The sequence below is a fragment of the Solanum tuberosum genome, unplaced genomic scaffold (genome assembly GCF_000226075.1).
Source record: "Solanum tuberosum cultivar DM 1-3 516 R44 unplaced genomic scaffold, SolTub_3.0 scf00591, whole genome shotgun sequence".
NCBI classification, from domain to species: domain Eukaryota; kingdom Viridiplantae; phylum Streptophyta; class Magnoliopsida; order Solanales; family Solanaceae; genus Solanum; species Solanum tuberosum.
This window is the reverse complement of record NW_006239516.1, coordinates 183,717-203,158: the sequence shown is the minus strand read 5'-3', so window position 1 is coordinate 203,158 and position 19,442 is coordinate 183,717. Positions and strand designations below refer to the sequence as shown.

Genomic DNA, 19,442 nt, shown 5'->3' with positions numbered 1-19,442 from the left:
AAGAGATGAAAAGGAGTTAGCTGGTCTCGTTAACTCAATCCATTTTGATTCGAAAATCGTTCTAGTAATCTTGTTTTTGGGTTGATGTAGCTGGTTTCTGGTTTTTATTAAGGTGACCATATGAACTATGAATGAGTTTCTTTACTAAGAATCACATGTGTAAGTCTGAACTCAACCTCTTCAATTAGCCAACTTCCAGCACCTGTTTACTACTGTCAGTTTTTTATACTATGCCACATAAACTACACGTCTCAAAAAGAATGACACATTTGTATATGTAGTTTTTCGGCTATCTGGCCCGAGTTGAAGAAAAAGAATTTGGACGATGATGAAAAAATGTGGTTTTGGAAGCTCACTGAATTGTATATCAGAGCCAGGTTTCGATCCTGGGACCTGTGGGTTATGGGCCCACCACGCTTCCGCTGCGCCACTCTGATTTGTTGATACTAATCTACTTCATTTATTTTATAAATTAATCTAGTAGTAATAGTCTTTGTATTATAATTGAAATAAAGTATAATAAGAGGGAGGTGAGTCCCAAAACACAATATATCTTCATCTAAGCTATGAGAAAGTCAAATTTTCCTAGTAAAACAACTGTCATTTTATTTACCTTATTATATAGTCTTGGACCTTATTCATGATCTCAAATAGAATTCCGTAATCACTCAATATACTAAATAAAATACTTTTATAAAATAAGATTTCAATTAATATATCTTGAGAATTTATTTTGAAAATAACTAAAAATCTAACTCGGGAACTCCCCCTTATATCTTTTTCAAAAATAATAAAATTATACCATCTATAGGTATTAGTTAAACTCAAATAAGGCTCTTATCCAAAGTCCAAACCAAAGAAAAAGAAACAAATTTTATATATTATAATATATTAATAAAAATAAGAGAAAATCTACAGTGAACCCTTATATTAAAGCTTCCAAGTTGCACCCTAGAGTGAAAAAGATTGCAGCTTTTGCATCCAAACAGTGAATATTGAGGCATATTTGAAGTGGGGTTTGGATAGAAAAGGATAAAGATAGTTTCTCAGGCAGCAAAGACTTTGCCGCCGGTGAAAGAATTTCATAAAACGATAAGCTAAACAGTTATCAGGTGAAGTTTTATGATACCCTTTTGCTCTGTTTGTTTAAGTTGTAGTAATTTTGATTGTTATCTGTTGTTCTTGAATGAGGAAGACATTGTTGATAAAGAAAGTGGAAAATCCCAATTCCCTCATTGTATTACTCAGAAGGTCTTTTCTTGAATTTCTTTCAGCATTTTTTGTTTCCTTCTAGTGTGCTCTTATCTGTTAATTATATACTGTGCTGATTTGACAAGAATAAGGGTGACATTTAATCGGAGGGTGTGGTCTAGCGGTCAATGAATGGGTCAGGAATCATGAGGTCTGATGTTCAAATCGTAGCGGAGTAAAAAATATTAGGTAATTTTTTCACATCTGTGGAAGTGTTAAACAGACCAACTGGAGCGTGGACTGAGAGCCTAAACAAAGATGGATATGACAGGTAGGCCTAACTCAACCCCTAAAGCTAGCTAATGAAGGGAGGATCTCCCAAATCCATATAAACAGACCCCTGGTTCATTACCCGTTTGTTCCCCAACCAGTGAGAGACTCTAACCACTCTTAACTGTTTGAAGTTGTAATTTTGAAAATAAACAAGTATGAAAAGTTCCTTAAACTCCAGAGTGGAACCAATCAATTTATGCCAGAGTCACATGATACTTTTACTGGTTTGGAGTTAGTTGAGTTATGCGCAAGCTGGCCTAGGTACCACGTTTATTGGAAAAGAATAAGGGTGATATTCTCAAAACCCACTTTTGTTTTGTGGTCAACTAATTTGGGATTCAGGCATAGTTGATAGTATTAAGTTATTGGCGTGTGTGTGTGCGGGGGGGGGGTCAACTACACTACAGGCATGCGTAGTTGAGTTACTACATCATTTTTGGCGTACCCCAGATAACAAAGCTCAAAATTAACTTGTGATAAAAATAGGGTGTAAATTTTTTCTTCTGATTTTTTGTTCAAGAATTCCACATAGAGATTGAGAAGAAAAACCAATTGAAATTCTAAGTTCTCCTTCAGGCCCCTTAACGATTGATTATCTGTCGCTGCCTCACTGTGTCACACTCTTTCGTTGACTGTTGACAGTTTTCTTGTTGCCTTTAAGCTTATTGTCGGAATAGTTCCACTTTGGAAAGTTCTTTTGCAACTTTTGGCTGCTAATGAGCTCCCCGGAATTTTGTATTCATGAATGTGCTTTTAGTTCTTAATTTGTCTGAGTCAATTTTCTTGTTATTCGTGTTTCGTGTGACGTTTTTGTTTCCAAGTTAATAGGTTTTATTTGCCAAGCTTTACAACTTGCACTTTCTAGCCTGCACATGATAACACAATCTCCTCAGTATAAATTTTTGTTTATAAGATTAATTGAAGGGGAGATATAGGAGCTTGTGTTATGTGTGTCTTGGTTTGTCACTTTGCTTTATCTACTATGTCCATTAAAAAGAAGAAAATGCAATCTACTTATGTAACCTCATGTTGTTTCCTTCCGTGGTTTTGCAGAACTCTGCACTTGAAGGTTTGCTGCTTCCCGAGCTACTTTTGTTATTGATACTCAGAAAGGCATAATGGCTGTTTGTGGTTCAAGGACTCATATTGGCCATTTCGTTGGCAATATGACTGCTAGGCGCCTGCAGTGTAGTTTGTCAGTAAAGAGTTGTACTGTTTCTTACAACAAAAGAGGCTTTCAAAATGTTAGTAAAGCTAACATCAGTTTGGGAAACAAAGGACGGCCCAATAACTTCATGCTTTACCAATATTTCACGACTAATGTTGCAAAGAGGAGGACTAACCTCAAATCCCAATTCCCTCATTGTATTACTCAGAAGGTCTTTTCTTGAATTTCTTTCAGCATTTTTTGTTTCCTTCTAGTGTGCTCTTATCTGTTAATTATATACTGTGCTGATTTGACAAGAATAAGGGTGACATTTAATCGGAGGGTGTGGTCTAGCGGTCAATGAATGGGTCAGGAATCATGAGGTCTGATGTTCAAATCGTAGCGGAGTAAAAAATATTAGGTAATTTTTTCACATCTGTGGAAGTGTTAAACAGACCAACTGGAGCGTGGACTGAGAGCCTAAACAAAGATGGATATGACAGGTAGGCCTAACTCAACCCCTAAAGCTAGCTAATGAAGGGAGGATCTCCCAAATCCATATAAACAGACCCCTGGTTCATTACCCGTTTGTTCCCCAACCAGTGAGAGACTCTAACCACTCTTAACTGTTTGAAGTTGTAATTTTGAAAATAAACAAGTATGAAAAGTTCCTTAAACTCCAGAGTGGAACCAATCAATTTATGCCAGAGTCACATGATACTTTTACTGGTTTGGAGTTAGTTGAGTTATGCGCAAGCTGGCCTAGGTACCACGTTTATTGGAAAAGAATAAGGGTGATATTCTCAAAACCCACTTTTGTTTTGTGGTCAACTAATTTGGGATTCAGGCATAGTTGATAGTATTAAGTTATTGGCGTGTGTGTGTGCGGGGGGGGGGTCAACTACACTACAGGCATGCGTAGTTGAGTTACTACATCATTTTTGGCGTACCCCAGATAACAAAGCTCAAAATTAACTTGTGATAAAAATAGGGTGTAAATTTTTTCTTCTGATTTTTTGTTCAAGAATTCCACATAGAGATTGAGAAGAAAAACCAATTGAAATTCTAAGTTCTCCTTCAGGCCCCTTAACGATTGATTATCTGTCGCTGCCTCACTGTGTCACACTCTTTCGTTGACTGTTGACAGTTTTCTTGTTGCCTTTAAGCTTATTGTCGGAATAGTTCCACTTTGGAAAGTTCTTTTGCAACTTTTGGCTGCTAATGAGCTCCCCGGAATTTTGTATTCATGAATGTGCTTTTAGTTCGTAATTTGACTGAGTCAATTTTCTTGATATTCGTGTTTCGTGTGACGTTTTTGTTTCCAAGTTAATAGGTTTTATTTGCCAAGCTTTACAACTTGCACTTTCTAGCCTGCACATGATAACACAATCTCCTCAGTATAAATTTTTGTTTATAAGATTAATTGAAGGGGAGATATAGGAGCTTGTGTTATGTGTGTCTTGCTTTGTCAGATTGCTTTATCTACTATGTCCATTAAAAAGAAGAAAATGCAATCTACTTATGTAACCTCATGTTGTTTCCTTCCGTGGTTTTGCAGAACTCTGCACTTGAAGGTTTGCTGCTTCCCGAGCTACTTTTGTTATTGATACTCAGAAAGGCATAATGGCTGTTTGTGGTTCAAGGACTCATATTGGCCATTTCGTTGGCAATATGACTGCTAGGCGCCTGCAGTGTAGTTTGTCAGTAAAGAGTTGTACTGTTTCTTACAACAAAAGAGGCTTTCAAAATGTTAGTAAAGCTAACATCAGTTTGGGAAACAAAGGACGGCCCAATAACTTCATGCTTTACCAATATTTCACGACTAATGTTGCAAAGAGGAGGACTAACCTCAACCCACACAAAGGCTTTGGATTGGAAGGTTTTCGCAATTTATCCCACGAATGTTTCTTTTCTGGAACTGCCTCTGCTTCTAATGTGTCTTCTGATAATTCCAAGGGCACAGAACAAGTTGTAGATGTTGTTAATTCTTCTGAAGCAAAGATCTCCTTGCAGCTAAACTCGGGATCTTTTTACCTACCTCATCCTGCTAAAGCAAAAACTGGTGGAGAGGATGCTCATTTTATTTGTACCCTTACACCAGCAATTGGTGTAGCTGATGGTGTTGGTGGATGGGCTGATCTTGGTATTGATGCTGGACTATATGCCCGTGAATTGATGTCTCACTCTTTATCTGCAATTCAAGATGAGCCAAAAGGTTCTGTAGACCTAATCAGGGTGCTGGAGAAAGCTTACGTGAGAACAAAAGCAAAAGGCTCTTCTACAGCGTGTATCGTTGCACTCACTGAAGGAGGTCTTTATGCAGTTAATTTAGGAGATAGCGGATTTATGTTGGTTAGAAATGGATGTGCTGCATTTAAATCCCCTTCACAACAGCATGGGTTTAATTTCCCATATCAACTAGATTGCAATAACGCGGGTGATTCACCTAGCTCTGCCATGGTGTTCAACATTACTGTTGTACCTGGAGATGTCCTAATTGTTGGTACAGATGGGCTTTTTGATAATTTGTATGACGAAGATATCAGTGGAGTTGTATTTCAGGCCATGGAAGCTGGCTTAGGGCCTCAGATGACTGCTCAGCGGATAGCAGAACTGGCACAGCTAAGAGCAATGGATCATACTAAGTCTTCGCCTTTCTCTGATGGAGCTCGTGAGTCTGGATTTGATTACCATGGTGGGAAGCTGGACGACATCACTGTAGTTGTTTCTTACATAACAGAGTAAAATTGAAAATTCATACCATGTCGCAATTTTCAGAGACACTATTGGAACAGAATCAACAGCTGGATGGAGGAGAGTCATACAATACAGCAACCCATAAATCCGAGGCATTGGTTAGAATTTTGGCATTTTGATTTGTGTGTAAAACAAAGACAAGAATGAGAAGGCTTCAGCAGCATCTTGGGTCTAGCTTAGTTCACCTCAGTTTGATACAAGTGTTTTACTTTATGAAATTCAAATAGCATGTTGGAATCATTAACATTTATTTGATGAAGGATTTTCTTCTGTATTTTTGTTTACTTAGTAGATGCCTTATTTGGTACATGATATTAGTGTTCATTAAATTAATACCTGTTTGCTGGCTTGTAAGCTCTCTGGAAAGTGTTAATACTGTTAACAGTTGAGTTCTTCACTGTGTTAAGAGAAACAAACTCCATTTCATTTTCAGCTCCCACAGATGCTCCAAATTTCTTCCTACCCTCAAAAAAGGACATGATCGAGCATCAACTCTAAAAATTTAAAACCAATTTGGATAAATTGTCCAAATTTGGACATTATTGAGCATCAACTCACAAATATGGACGCAAAGATGCGCCGCGGCATAGTTAACAGAGAAAAACAAGGAGAAATGAAAAACTATTTAGGTGAAGTTCAGAATAGACTGGTCTTCACATTTCCACTAAAAAGTAAACTGAAAAATGGATCTTCTTTATCTACACCAGAATTATCACCCTTTTCTGTTCTATGAATATCAAACCCCAACTCATTGTTTGTTGACACTTTGGGTCTTTTCACTGAAACAAATGCAACACTATTTCTTGATCCGTGTTTGGCTTTGGCAGGATTCTTGTCGGGTGATGTACTTGGAAGTGCTCCGGCTTCAGGAGTATCAAAATTATTGCCTGAAGGTCCTGCAATAGTTGAATCAACTTGAGCTCGAGATTCATCATTACTATCTTGGATAGGATCCTCCAAGGAATCTACTATATCGTTGTCCTTTATAGTTTGACCATCCTCAGCCGAATCTTTAGAGGCCGTCTGTCCAGGTTTGTCATCTACACAAGACCCCAGAAAAAGTTACGTACCAAATTATAGACGAATAACACTGGATTTCAGCAACAAATGAAGAACTTCATCGTAGGGAGTAAGAAGCACTAGATATATGAATACACTAGAAAGATATGCAACAGACACTTCTTCCATGAACTTTATTGTCAAACTGAATGACTAAAACTGGTGTCAGGTACGCTGCCTACACTACATCCCCTGGGTATATGGCCCTTCCCCAAGTCCTATGTGAACACCGGATGTTTCGTGCATTGGGCTGTCTTTTTTAATGATAAAAACTGGCAAACAGAAAAACTCTGGATATTACTATGTCCAATGGAATCATCACGTGCAACCTTGAGTTCACTTCTATCTCAGACTGATAGAATGACTTGATAAAGAAAACAAGACAGTAAAAAAGAAATTGTGGTACATGGTTACCTCCTAGGAAAAGCTCAATGCTTTCATACTGAACCTTAGATGCTTCTACAGAAACATCTTCTCCAACCTCCTTTTCCTGGCTTCCGACATCTTTCTGATTTTGTCTCTCAACTAAAATATACTTATCAGATTCCCATATACATTCGAGGAAGATCACCTGCTGCTTTGGCGGAAAGTATTCTCTAAAAACCTGCAATGCACAAATTATTGAGCATTTGCTTCTTTGATTTCATCTTAGAGTTGTTATTAACAACTATCAAGGAAGTACTATCAATTTTCCTATCTCATCATTGGACTTGTGAGAAGAATAATTCTCATAAATTTTCCAACCATTTCTTGACATTAACAGAACAAATTTAACCAATCAAAAAAGCAAGTAAACAAAGGGAGTATAAGGAAGGAAATAATTTACTGCATTGCATCAGAAAAACAGAGAGCAGTCAGTAGCAAAGAAAAAACCTCAAATCCATCTTGAGTCAATTTTATGGCTTGTTCCCTCTGAGATAAAGAGGAGACATTGTTGAATACACAAACAACATCAAGAAGCATCTGCAATGAACAAAGAAAATTTGCTTAGAATTTCCTATTCAATTACCAGAAATCCTAAGGAAATTTGCTCGACATAAGCTTTTCAATTCCTTAAATATTGCATGCTCTAAAAGAGCAAAATTCTCAGGTCATACATGACCCATTCCCCTCTTGAATTAGATTAGTTTCTCTATATAATAAGCTCCAGAAATTACCATGACTCCAGTGTATTCTACTGGAAACTAGAACTTCAACAAACTCAAATTTCAAAAGAACACAATCCATGTGCAAGACCTTTATTATTATAAGTATGACTAAGGAATGAGCTTTAAAATGGTGCCATTCTTCATGAGTTCACATAACATTTCACACTTCAGAAAATGATAAAATTATCCTGAGAATGCTTACTTGCTGAACTAGAACTCTAATTCGGGCAAGCAAGGACAATACTGTCAGTGAAAATCCCATAAAAAATGATCGTGCAAGAAGTGTTGATATCTCCCTGTCTACTGTTAAGGGTAAAAAACAATCATACATGGCTAACAATCCACATTGGAATTTGCATTAAACAGGCACAATGATTGAGTGTCTACTTTGAAATGAAAAGCAATCCGCACAAGGTGAAAAACAAAGTCAACCTACAAATGAGACAAAGACTATACATATGAAATTATGAAGAAATGGAAAATAAAAAGGAAGAAAGGAGGTACAATAAATATCCAACTACACCAATTTATCAAACCGATATGTTTACAGAGAATTAGCTGTGCAAAAATCTAGTAATTTGAAGAACAGAAAAGGTTTGCTATATGCACATAAGTAAGCACTCACGGTGTTTACAAAAACACCCTGATTTTACTCCAATCACCTACACACCCTAAGAATTATGAAAGAAAATGAACAACTCAAGCTCTGCTCTTCCTATTACTTAAAGATTTAAAAGTCTAAAAGGAAATCACCAATGGCATTAATGGCCATCAATTTCCATAAGTGAATCTTATCCCATAATCAACATATAAAAGGAAGTATTAATATGCAATAAAAAAAAAAGCAAGAAGGATACGCAGCGGCCCTTAACATTGGCTCAACCATCTGCAAGAAAGAACAAGTGAATTAGGAATTACTACTTCATAAAATGATGACTTCAAGTTTTCCTTGTTGTAATATGATTCTTATTAAGCCCCGTATGTTAAGACACTTGATTCAATAGAGAGAGAGAGAAATCACCATTCCTGTAGTTATATGGAATAATAATAACTATGCCTCAATCGATTCAATCCTAGGTGAATTAGAGTCAGCTACATGAATCCTATTATTCCATTAAGACTCGTCTCTATTCAATACCTTAGGTACTCTAAATAGAAGTCATCTATATTTTCTACTGGTAAACGTTCCTTGGAGCAATGATAAGTTTTCTCCATGTGACAAGGTTCGAGCCCTGGAATCAACCACTAAAGCTTGCATCCGGATAGACTGCCTACATTAAGGGGTGCGAGTACGACCCTTTCCAAGTTCCAACGTGAATGTATAATGCTTCATGCACCGGACTACCCTTTTTATAAATGAAAACTAGGGCGTATTGCCAGTAAATGCTAGCAGGAGATTTCGCTAACATGGTAAACTGAGACTGGCGATTCATTATCATGAGTTACTTTACAGACTTGGATGAGTGGTTGAACAACAAGAAGTATGAACAAAAGAAACAATGATACCTGAGACAACAGGTGTGCAACCCCTGAAAGACGCTCCAGAAAGTTATATTTGCCACCATTAGATCTTCTCCTCTTTAGGCTGAGGTCAATAGAAAATGAGGGTGAAAGTTCAATATATATAAAATCATCATAAGTTAGAAAGCGGCAGTGAAAGTTTGTATGTATAGTTTAATGGAAGAGCAAGACATAAATAATGGCAATTCTATTTCCATGACAGTGGGATCAGTAAAACTAATCTCGCTTGTTACTGGTTAGAGTATTACCCTCCAATATGTCGGTTAATGAAATGATGGATAAAACTTGCAAAAATATTGTTATAGGTCACATAAACAACAATTTTTAACAACATGATGGTAGACTATTTAATTAAACAAATGGTAGAGCCAGGCAACATTCAAACATCATAATCAGCAAACATTTGCACTTGCAAACAATACAAAGAGATTGATGATTATTGATAACAATCATATATGTAAGGAAGGCAATTTCAGTAAGCTTCCCTATAGGTCTGTTCAATTGTTTCACTGACAGAAAGTGGTAGACATCAATATAAGAGTAGAAAAATGCAAGAGTATGAGGAGCGCTCATCTCCAATCAAAATTTACTCATTGACAGATATGAAAAGGTGGTATACATTTATGATGTAATCAAAATTCCAAAACTTGGCATATGATCACTACAAAAACTATAATAATAAAAACCTTAAAACAAAATGTAGGTACTTTAAAGGGGTCTAAAGTACCTTCCCAAAAGCTGCACTTTTTGCTTGGGTCTTTTTCCGTTAAGAACTTGAAAGGAGGCACTCAAAACCTCCTCCAAGTTAGCTGTTTGGAGGAGTCTCACATCTCTTCGCACCTAATAGTATCATCAAAACAAACATATAAAGTAAGCATTGCACTTAGGACAAAAAGCAAATCCCATCAATACCCCCTATGCAGATAATATATATACATGAATAAACCTTGGTAACAACCTTTGAGGGGTATTGGAAATAGGAACATCTTCTATGATAGTTCTTTGTGTTTAAACAAAGCAAGGCCCACTACAACAACAACATACCCAGTCTAATGCCATAGGTGAGGTCTGAGGAGGTTAGTATGTACACAGACCTTTACCCCTACGCATTGTATAGACCAAAGCAAAGGTTATGTTGCTATCGACACCTAACCAATTAACCAAAAGTATAATCGTTCAAGACCGAATCTTATGCAATTGTGGAATTCCATTCAAATAGAAAGCTTTTTGGTCAGTTCAAGGACAGACGTGAACCGTAGTAAAAGACAGTTAGCGAACTAGAAGAAATTCCCATAGTTGCATAAGGGGGACATTGAAAACATTCCAGCAGATAGTATGCAATACTCTTATCAAAACGAGCACTATACTGTTTCTTAGTTTAGGGCAGAAACATACTCAAGGAACACAAAGCTAAGAGGTTGTTTCTAAAAGACCATTGGTTCAAGTAACACATATCAAACAGAAGTAAAGACAAGGAACAATAGCAGTAGCCAAATAATGTGATAACCGAAGCACATGAAACAACGAATAATAACAGAAATCGTAAGACAAGAAACTACGAGAATAAGCTCATTACACATGCATATATGAAGAAATATTGGTAAACATACAACCTTTAAGAGGTACTGAAAATATGAGCATCTTCTATGCTGGTTTTTGTTTTTGTAAACGAGACGATCGAGAATGGCAAACTCTGTCTGGAGCTGACTTACAAAAGTATTTAGCCTCTGCTCAACTACTTCCATCTCTGAGCCCATAATTTCAGCTGTAACAGAGAAAAACTATAATAAGACTTCACAAATTCAGAAACTAAGTAGACAGTAAAAATACTTACGGTGGCGGCGACGGGCGGCGATCGTCGACCGGCGACTAGTGTGCTCCGAGCGGCGGAGCAATAGGTGTTCGGGTTGAATTCGTCTGACAAATGGGCTAAGGAAATTTGATGAATGTGATGGGCTAAATGGGCCAAAGCATAAGAGTCATATTCATTTGGCCGATCCATAGTTTCGTTTATAACCATTTTGAAAGGGTCATTGCCTATTGGTACTTATGGCCTTTACTTTGTGTTGGTTTTTAATTTATGTTCCTCGTTAATAAAAAAAACTTTTTTACGGGATATAAGTATATATTTTTCGTATTATGAAATTTCTCAAGTTACATTTTGGGTGTGTTTGGTATGAAGGAAAATGTTTTCCTGGAAAATGTTTTCTTGGAAACAAGTTGATTTTTAACTTGTTTTCTTATGTTTGGTTAGTGAGTGGAAAATATTTTCCGGAAAACAATTTCTATTGTTTGGTTGGTGAGTAAGGAATTTTTTTAGGGAAATAATTTTCTATGCTCTTTCACCCCCAACCCCTCCCCACTAGATCTTGATATTTTTCTATTATTTCTACACACACTATCAAATAATCCTTTAGAATAAGATCTCTAATTTTACGATGAATATATTTTATGTATCGAACTGTCGTTTTAATCAAAAAATAACTTGAAAACAGCGTGCCATACATTAGTACATGCTTCTAGCTAACACTATACAGTTGAGACTTGAAGTTTTTCACATTATTGTGCACAGTTGCTCATCTCTGTACACCACACACATATTTCAACTGTGCATAGTACAATGAAACACATGCTTGCTCATCCTTATCGAAAGCAAAAGGCCACAATTCATAGATTTACCAAAAAATATCGAATCCAATGCATAAATTCACCAAGTAAAGTCAAATTCAAACACATGAGCAAGTATTTCAGCAGAAAAGCAAGTGAAAGATGAATATTTTGAAGAATTATTGAAAGCATACCTTCGAAATTCTTACAGGAATATGAATGAGAAGAACAACAATGGAAACCCTAAATTTGGAGAGGAACAAGCTGGAGAAATAATGGAGAAACAGCGCTCCTTTGAGGGTGGGCAAGGGCGTAGGCTGGGGTGAAATTCGCTTGTGTTGCGCGTCGACTTCTTTTCCGGAAAATGATTTCCGCAGACTTGTTACGGAAGTCGTTTTCCGCTGATTTTAGGAAAACAAGTCGTTTAGGAAAATGTTTTCCCAACATTTTGTTGCAATCAAACAAAAGAAAATAGGAAAACATTTTCCTCCATACCAAACACACCCTTTTTTTTACTTCAATTTCTAAAGAATGTATGCTTCAGTAGGCGTAAGTTTAGTTATTAAAAGGCAAAAATTAAAAATCAATTCATTTTTGTAGATAAAATTAAAGATCAATCTACATTGAGGTCAATTCATCCAGCTTCAACATAAGGCTTGATGGGGTGGCTCTATTTTATTTTATTTTTATTAACCTTTTCTGAGTGTATTTGAAATTTGAATAATTAGGAGAATAAAAGATTGAAATAATTTCTTTTTAATATAGAGTGTTTTACTCTCAAAGTGGTGATGTCTTAATGTGAATTTGGATTAATCTATATCGTAACAGACATCGAGATGGGATGAAAAAACAAAATAAAAAATAAAAATTGGAACACTAATTGATGGACTTCATAGTTGAAATGTTGCCATCAATCATCATATTAAGACATTATTCTCATTTTGTCATTGTGTAAATTTCACAACTTCGTGTCATACCTCAATTATTATTTTTATTTGTGAACTAAATAACTTAGCTATCAAATGAAAAATATACATTTATATTATGATCTTTTATTATTATTAGAAGTTGTTAGTTAAAATGAGAAAGATGTTCTATGGTTGTCACATCTTTATCTCTAAACCAAACTAAAATAAGACAAGTAAAAAGTCACCTATGTCATGAGTCTCGTGTTTCTTACGTGTTGCAACAAAAACAAGAATGTATAATTGAACACGATGGGTAGAGTCGGAATTTGAACTTTTAAATTTCAAATTAGCAATATCAAGTATAAATAATTTGTGTTCTCAATTTAATTTTTATATACGTTTAATGAATTTGTTAATGTAAATATTGAATCTGAACTAAAGTTATTGAATTGATCGAACTCATATCTGACCTTTCTAGCAATTATGCATGAAAAGGTGATGAATTTGAATCAAAGCTATTAAATTTGATCGAACTCGTATTTGACCTTAATTTTAGCTTTGCCATAATTATGCATAAAAAGGTGATGAATTAGAATCAAAGTTATTGAATTTGATCGAACTCGTATTAATCTTGATTCTAACTTGGTGATTTATCAATATTCAATATGCAATCCCCATTAATGTAGTTATTGTTATATTCTTCACCAACCATAAAAAAAATTTTAAAAAAAATCCATATTTGGTTCATACGATGTATATCTCTTTTTCAATTTTTTTGCTTTTAATTTTAGCTATCACCAACTTAAAATATAGAGCAATCAATTTCTCATCAAACAAGAATGCAACAAGTAAAATATTGAGTAATCAATTTCTCATCAAACAAGAATGCAACAAGTGAATGTAGTAGTTATTATTTTGATTAATTTATCATATAATAATTGATTAAAGTGAAAAAGCTATTTCACCTAATGACAGTTTGTAATTCAGAAATTAATTAATTAATTGATTAATTGTATAACTACCTTAACTCACCCAACGTGGGCCAATACTTATGACGTTTTTTTATTTAATTATAGTAAATTGAAATACCTTTTGCAAGCAAAGCTTAGAAAAGTTACATCTGTTGTTTTTTTGCTTGTTGGAATTCATAATATTTTGATTACAAGACCTTTAATTATTTGGTTAATCACTAGATCATTCTATATACTTATGTTAGTACTTATACATCATAACAAAAGGTAGGACCGCAACACGCAAAAAGAAGTTTCTACTTTATCTGTCATAACAATATAAACGGCAAACATAAAAGGAATTAATGCATCAACGTTATCAAAAGTTTCCTTCAAACAACTCTTCATACAAAAGTTTACTTATTTTATTATATTCTCTATAATTAATTATTAGATCGATTCACTTATTGACGTAAAATGAACTAATAATCTCAAGCAAGTATATGAGAATTCTTTACGAAAGAGACTGAAATTCTTCGTTGCTAAATTGTTTGTAGAAAATATTATTTCTAGCTGACTAAAATATCTACCAATGATGAATAGCTTTGCTTAGCTTATAATAAACGGAAATATTTTAGAGGAAAATAAAACAAGATATTGTTTAATTTATCCCTTGTCTTTCACAATTAATTTACGAATCTTCCACTTAAATAACAAACTATATGAATAAAACAAGATATTTTTGAATTTATCCCTTATCTTTCATAATTAATTTACGAATCTTCCATTTAAATAACAAATTATATGCATGGCGTGACTTGTGAATCACAATTAGACACAAATAAAATATCTAAAATAAAGGTGAGATGAAGAACACCTTGTTCTATTCAATATAAATATTACTGTAGCTAAACTAAGAACATTTTAACATATGACATTGCAAATTTGTACTATTGCACGTAAAATCGTCGTGATGAACCTCTCGACTTTACCTGCAATACGATTTCTACTAAACAAAACAAGGTGTTTTTCTTCTCACAATCTCTCACATGAAGTTATTATTTCTATTAAATACATAAAAAAGATGATGGGACATTCCTTGCATAAAATTATAAACAAAGTTAATGTTAAAAAATAGGCAAAAATTTAGGGGAGGACAAAAAATGCACCAATATTGCAAACATGAGGGACTATTAGTGCTCTATGTGAAAACTCAAGGATGACTTTGAGTCTTAACTCAAAGATGAGGGACTATTTTGGGCCTTCTCTCGAACTATCTCTATAACAATATCGTTTGTTTTGAAAACTTTTGGTTGCTATAAAAATCATTTGATATACAATTATTATAATAATATTTGGCTATTATAGGTAAAAAAGAAACATAAAATTAAAATTTTCATTTTTTTAATTTTATGCATGTACGAATTTTAATGTAGCTTAATTAATATCACATTTTATGTAAATAAAGGAAAAAATTTTAATGATAGAAATTTATATTCATATAATATTCTTTGTCATATAATATAATAAAGTATCAAAATATTTGATCGGTATTTCTAAAGCTATTATCGGTGATCTTATAGAAAGATAAAATATAACATAAAAAATCAGTTTCGAAAAAACTAATTGTTATAATTAAGTGTTTTTATTTAAAAATGTTATAAAGAGACCTATTCCAACGGGCTTTCCCTTGGAAATTTACGTGTTTTGAGTAGTGATTCCATTAAAAAAAACATTTTCCCTAATAAAATAGAAGTTCAGATTAGCTGACTCGAACATCATTATTTATACGAGAAGAATTGTCTCTAATCAAAATATGTTGATGGTTTATTTAATAATAAATTTGGAACCGTCATCAAGATACTTATAAGAAAATAAAAATTATTGACAACTACTATTACCAAAAAAGAAAATTAATAGTGTGAATTTCAAATTGTTACACAACCAACTAGTCCTGCAAGATAATTAAGATCCATGTATTTAGTAAACATCATTAATTAGATTAGTACCTAGCTATTTGTTGCATATATTAGTGTTGGCCATAAAATATTCATCATTCCATTTCTTATAAGTATATAACTAATAATTATTATATTCATAATTTTACTAATCAATGTAAAAAGATTCTTTTTTTTTCTCGATTAATATATGATATTTGTATTGGGTCGACTGGATTTGAATTCACATATTATAGAGTCTATTTTTGAGAGCAGTGCTTTCAATGGAATTCTATTTCCATTTCAAAATAGATCAAACCGATATCACTAGTCAAAATAAATAAATTTTGACCATCCCGCCACAACTCAGATTAATCGCTAAATTTTTTTTTCATCAACCTACAAGTAGGTTGTCTCTAGTTAAATATTTTTACCTAAGGTATATTGATTAACGGCAACGATATCTATGCCACAAGCAACAAAGTCCATACAATTAAATTTGTAAATGATATACAACTTGGGAATAAAGAAATTAGGAAGTTATACTACCAGTGGAAAATTTTCAGCTAGAACAAAATTCAGATATTTCTTTAAAAAAAATGTATGTATTATATATAAATATTTATCATAAAATTGACTAATATTTCATGATGATTTTAAGACTATCATAAAGTTTATTGCGACCGTTCTTTCTTTATTCAGGCTTGAGACCAATGATGTGTGAGCTATGCAAATTAGCTCAAACACAAAGTTCACTAACGCCCACATTTCACCCCATCGTGTTTTGTTAATATTACATATAAATTTTTTTGACCTACTTTTATTTTTTTGTCAAGATTACATCCCATAGATGTAAGATGTACACATACATTATTTCTACCTTAATGAGGTAGAGAAGTTGTTTCTGAAGGACTCTCGATTCAAAAGGGAACTATCCAACACAGAATTATAACAAAAGAAATAACAAAATAGCAAGAAACAAAACAATCTTTGTAACTATATATATTAAGAAGTATATAAGCTAAGTAATAACAACAATTAATAACATATCAAGTGTAATCTCACAAGTATGGTTTGAGTAGGGTAGAATGTATACAATCCTTGTCCCAACCTTTTTGAGGTAGAAAGTGTATCCGATGGACCCTCAACACAAAAGAGAAAGTATTCGACGCAAAATTATAAAAAAAATGATAACAAAAATAGCAAGATATAAAACAATCTCTAAATCTATATTAATTGGTTATTAAATTTGGCATAGTAAAGTTATTAAATGTATGTGTATTTATGTGAGAATAAATTAATAAAGTGGTGAAATATATGCAATAAAGTAAAGTTCTTGTATAATATAAGTGGTGAAATATATGCAATGAATTCAATTAATGCAATTAAGAGGACAAACAAGGAAATGCAGCGAAAATCCTTAACTAAAGCATAAAACGCATGGAGTAAATGTGATTTATGCATAAAATTTGAAATTTTCAATGATGTAAGGTCCAACATAAATATTACGTTATGTTTCTCAATATATAATATCGGGTAATGCTAAATGACCAGAAAATTTGGCCAGAAATTTAAAAGTTTATAATATCCTTTTATTTTAAAATAAACTGATCTTTTTTCCACTTTTTAATGAAAGGGTCGTAAAGTTAAAAGTGTAAAAATGTTCAAAAAGGTAAAACAACATAGTGTGAAATATGTTATTTTACCATTCTGACCAAAAGGATTTTTCCATATAATATCATACAATATTATATCTTGGGAAATTCATATTATTTTACTAGATAATATATAAATTCTCTTGACATAATATTTTTTTGGCTTCATACCAAACACACCCTTTGTTATTTCCTATCCCAATTTACATGTGACACTTGTGAAATTTCGAGAGTTAATCAATTTTTGATATGTTTTTTGATATGTTTTTAAATACTATAAGTTGTGATTTATAATATTCATAACGTAATTTTCAAATAATATATATTACTTTCATTATCCCAATTTATATGGCACATGTGAAATATGGAGAGTTAATCAAATTTTAATATGTTTTTAGAGACTTGTTTTAGAATACAAATTTGAAATGCCGTCTTTTCTTTTTCAAACTTTTTATCTAGTCAAATAATGTTTCTAAAATTGGAATGAACATGAACGTAGTATTAAATTTAAAATTTATATTTCTCATTAATTAGATCAATTATTTACATTTCTCATTAATTAATTATAAGAAGTTGGAATAAACAGTAGCAAACAAAGATAATGAAGGAAGGAAGAATGATTTAAGCATCTTTAAAAGGCACAAAAATGTAGCTTTATTTACAGAAAAGTACAAAACAACTGAAGTAATAAAAAACAATATTAAGGGCAAAATATAAATTGGAAAAATACTGCAGAAGCATCCTAAAAAAACATCAAAATATGGCTTTATTTACAAAACTGTATAGAATAAGTGAAGTAATAATATAGAATATCAAAGGCAAAATATAAATCTACTTATATGAGTATGAAAACCACACAACCCGCTCAGAGCCAGAATTTTAAATAAGAAAAGTCAAAATCTAAAGAAATAAACACACGAATAGTCAAAAGAAATTTGACATCTATTATATATATCTAAAAAATTATTTTAACTATAACTCCAAAATAAGGTGGCTCCGCCACGGTCTATTGGGGCTAGCCCCATTGATGAGATTGTGTATGTGACCTTTATTTTTATTTTTTTTGTTTGTTTTGTATACACGTGTTTGTTCTACATTAATTTCATTTATCAAGTAATGTTGCCTAATAATTTGACTCTGATTGAAAGACTACAAGGAAAATAGAATAATATATATTGTAATCTAACGTAAACTATTATTATATATTAGGAGCAATGAAATTGTGTTAGCTATATATAACCAAAATATCTACCAAGATAAAGAAAACACAAACGATTTGTTTGAATACAAGAATTTGTTCTTACACATTTTAGACATATTTGAGAATGTTTAAGAAGCATTGAGATAAATTTAAAATAGAATAATTTTAACTATTATTTGAATGAAAGTATTTTGAACTGTAATATCTTATACTTCGATGCATAAGGTTGCAATGCCATTTGATGGTTTGTATCAAGCTTCAATAGTTGACGCACGAGCAACTCATACAATGTGAAGTCTTTTTACTCCTTCAAGAGTTATTTGATGCTCTTGGACATGTAATTTTCGTCTTGTCTTTGAAAGCATCTTATGCATACTCACCGTTAAATTTACAATCTTAAAATTTATCACTAAATTAAAAAAAGAATAACGTATAATCAATCATGTTTCACTAAAATTTTCGAATACACATTAATTATTCTACTGAATATTTTATCAATTTCAGATCATCAATATTAAGTATCGAGCTATAACAACAATCTTCTATTAATACATCTATCTATTGTTGATAAATCATTCTTCTAGGTTTGGTACCACTATACTTAACTTTTCATTTTTCTTCAAGTTCCAAACATTGCAACCAACACAATGACTTTATTATAATATCTAAAGTTAGGTGATTTAATTTGTAATAGCTATCAACCAAAGTCCATTTTGGAAGTTTGAATGTACCTACCCCTACTACCCTAAATGAATTAATGAAAGTAGCAAACATGACCCAAAAAAAATAAAATACATTCTTAACAAATCATTATTTTTTTGTTCTAGGTAAATTAAATAATTAATCATTCAATTAGCTAGAAGGTCGTTTTCAGTTTTAATTTTATCCACATAATTAATGATATGTGGCATGTTGGATTCTTCATGGTCACGCCTTCTACCTAAATTATATTTATTATATTATAAAATAATACATGCATGAATTATTTTTCTTTAGATAATTAAACTATGAACTAAAGTCAGTTTTAT

The 19,442-nt window shown here is 32.9% G+C and overlaps 2 protein-coding genes and 1 non-coding gene across 5 annotated transcripts; 1 reads left to right on the top strand and 2 right to left on the bottom strand.

Moving 5' to 3' along the window:
* Positions 1 to 365: 365 nt before the first annotated feature.
* TRNAM-CAU (transfer RNA methionine (anticodon CAU)) lies at positions 366 to 437 on the bottom strand. Its single transcript has one exon. It is a non-coding gene; the product is annotated as a tRNA-Met (tRNA).
* A 3,711-nt stretch (positions 438 to 4,148) lies between these two features.
* LOC102580955 (probable protein phosphatase 2C 55) lies at positions 4,149 to 5,740 on the top strand. The gene has a single exon (XM_006365987.2). The coding sequence runs from the start codon at positions 4,295 to 4,297 to the stop codon at positions 5,414 to 5,416; it is 1,122 nt and encodes a 373-aa protein (XP_006366049.1). The 5' UTR covers positions 4,149 to 4,294; the 3' UTR covers positions 5,417 to 5,740.
* Positions 5,741 to 5,929: 189 nt separating this feature from the next.
* Positions 5,930 to 12,219, bottom strand: LOC102580169 (uncharacterized). 3 transcript variants are annotated; one of them, XM_015304698.1, is made up of 10 exons: positions 11,958 to 12,219; positions 10,991 to 11,085; positions 10,770 to 10,921; positions 9,884 to 9,996; positions 9,142 to 9,220; positions 8,493 to 8,521; positions 7,838 to 7,931; positions 7,361 to 7,450; positions 6,902 to 7,091; positions 5,930 to 6,468 (listed from the first exon to the last, which is right to left on the bottom strand). In XM_015304698.1, exons 3-10 carry the CDS (start codon positions 10,911 to 10,913, stop codon positions 6,065 to 6,067), a joined length of 1,143 nt encoding a protein of 380 aa, XP_015160184.1. In that variant the 5' UTR covers positions 10,914 to 10,921; positions 10,991 to 11,085; positions 11,958 to 12,219; the 3' UTR covers positions 5,930 to 6,064. The 3 variants fall into 3 exon arrangements, with proteins under 3 accessions (XP_015160184.1, XP_006366046.1, XP_015160185.1); XM_006365984.2 differs by lacking the exon at positions 10,991 to 11,085; XM_015304699.1 differs by lacking the exons at positions 7,838 to 7,931; positions 8,493 to 8,521; positions 11,958 to 12,219 and having other exon boundaries at positions 6,033 to 6,468; positions 10,991 to 11,333.
* Between the last annotated feature and the right edge of the window lie 7,223 nt (positions 12,220 to 19,442).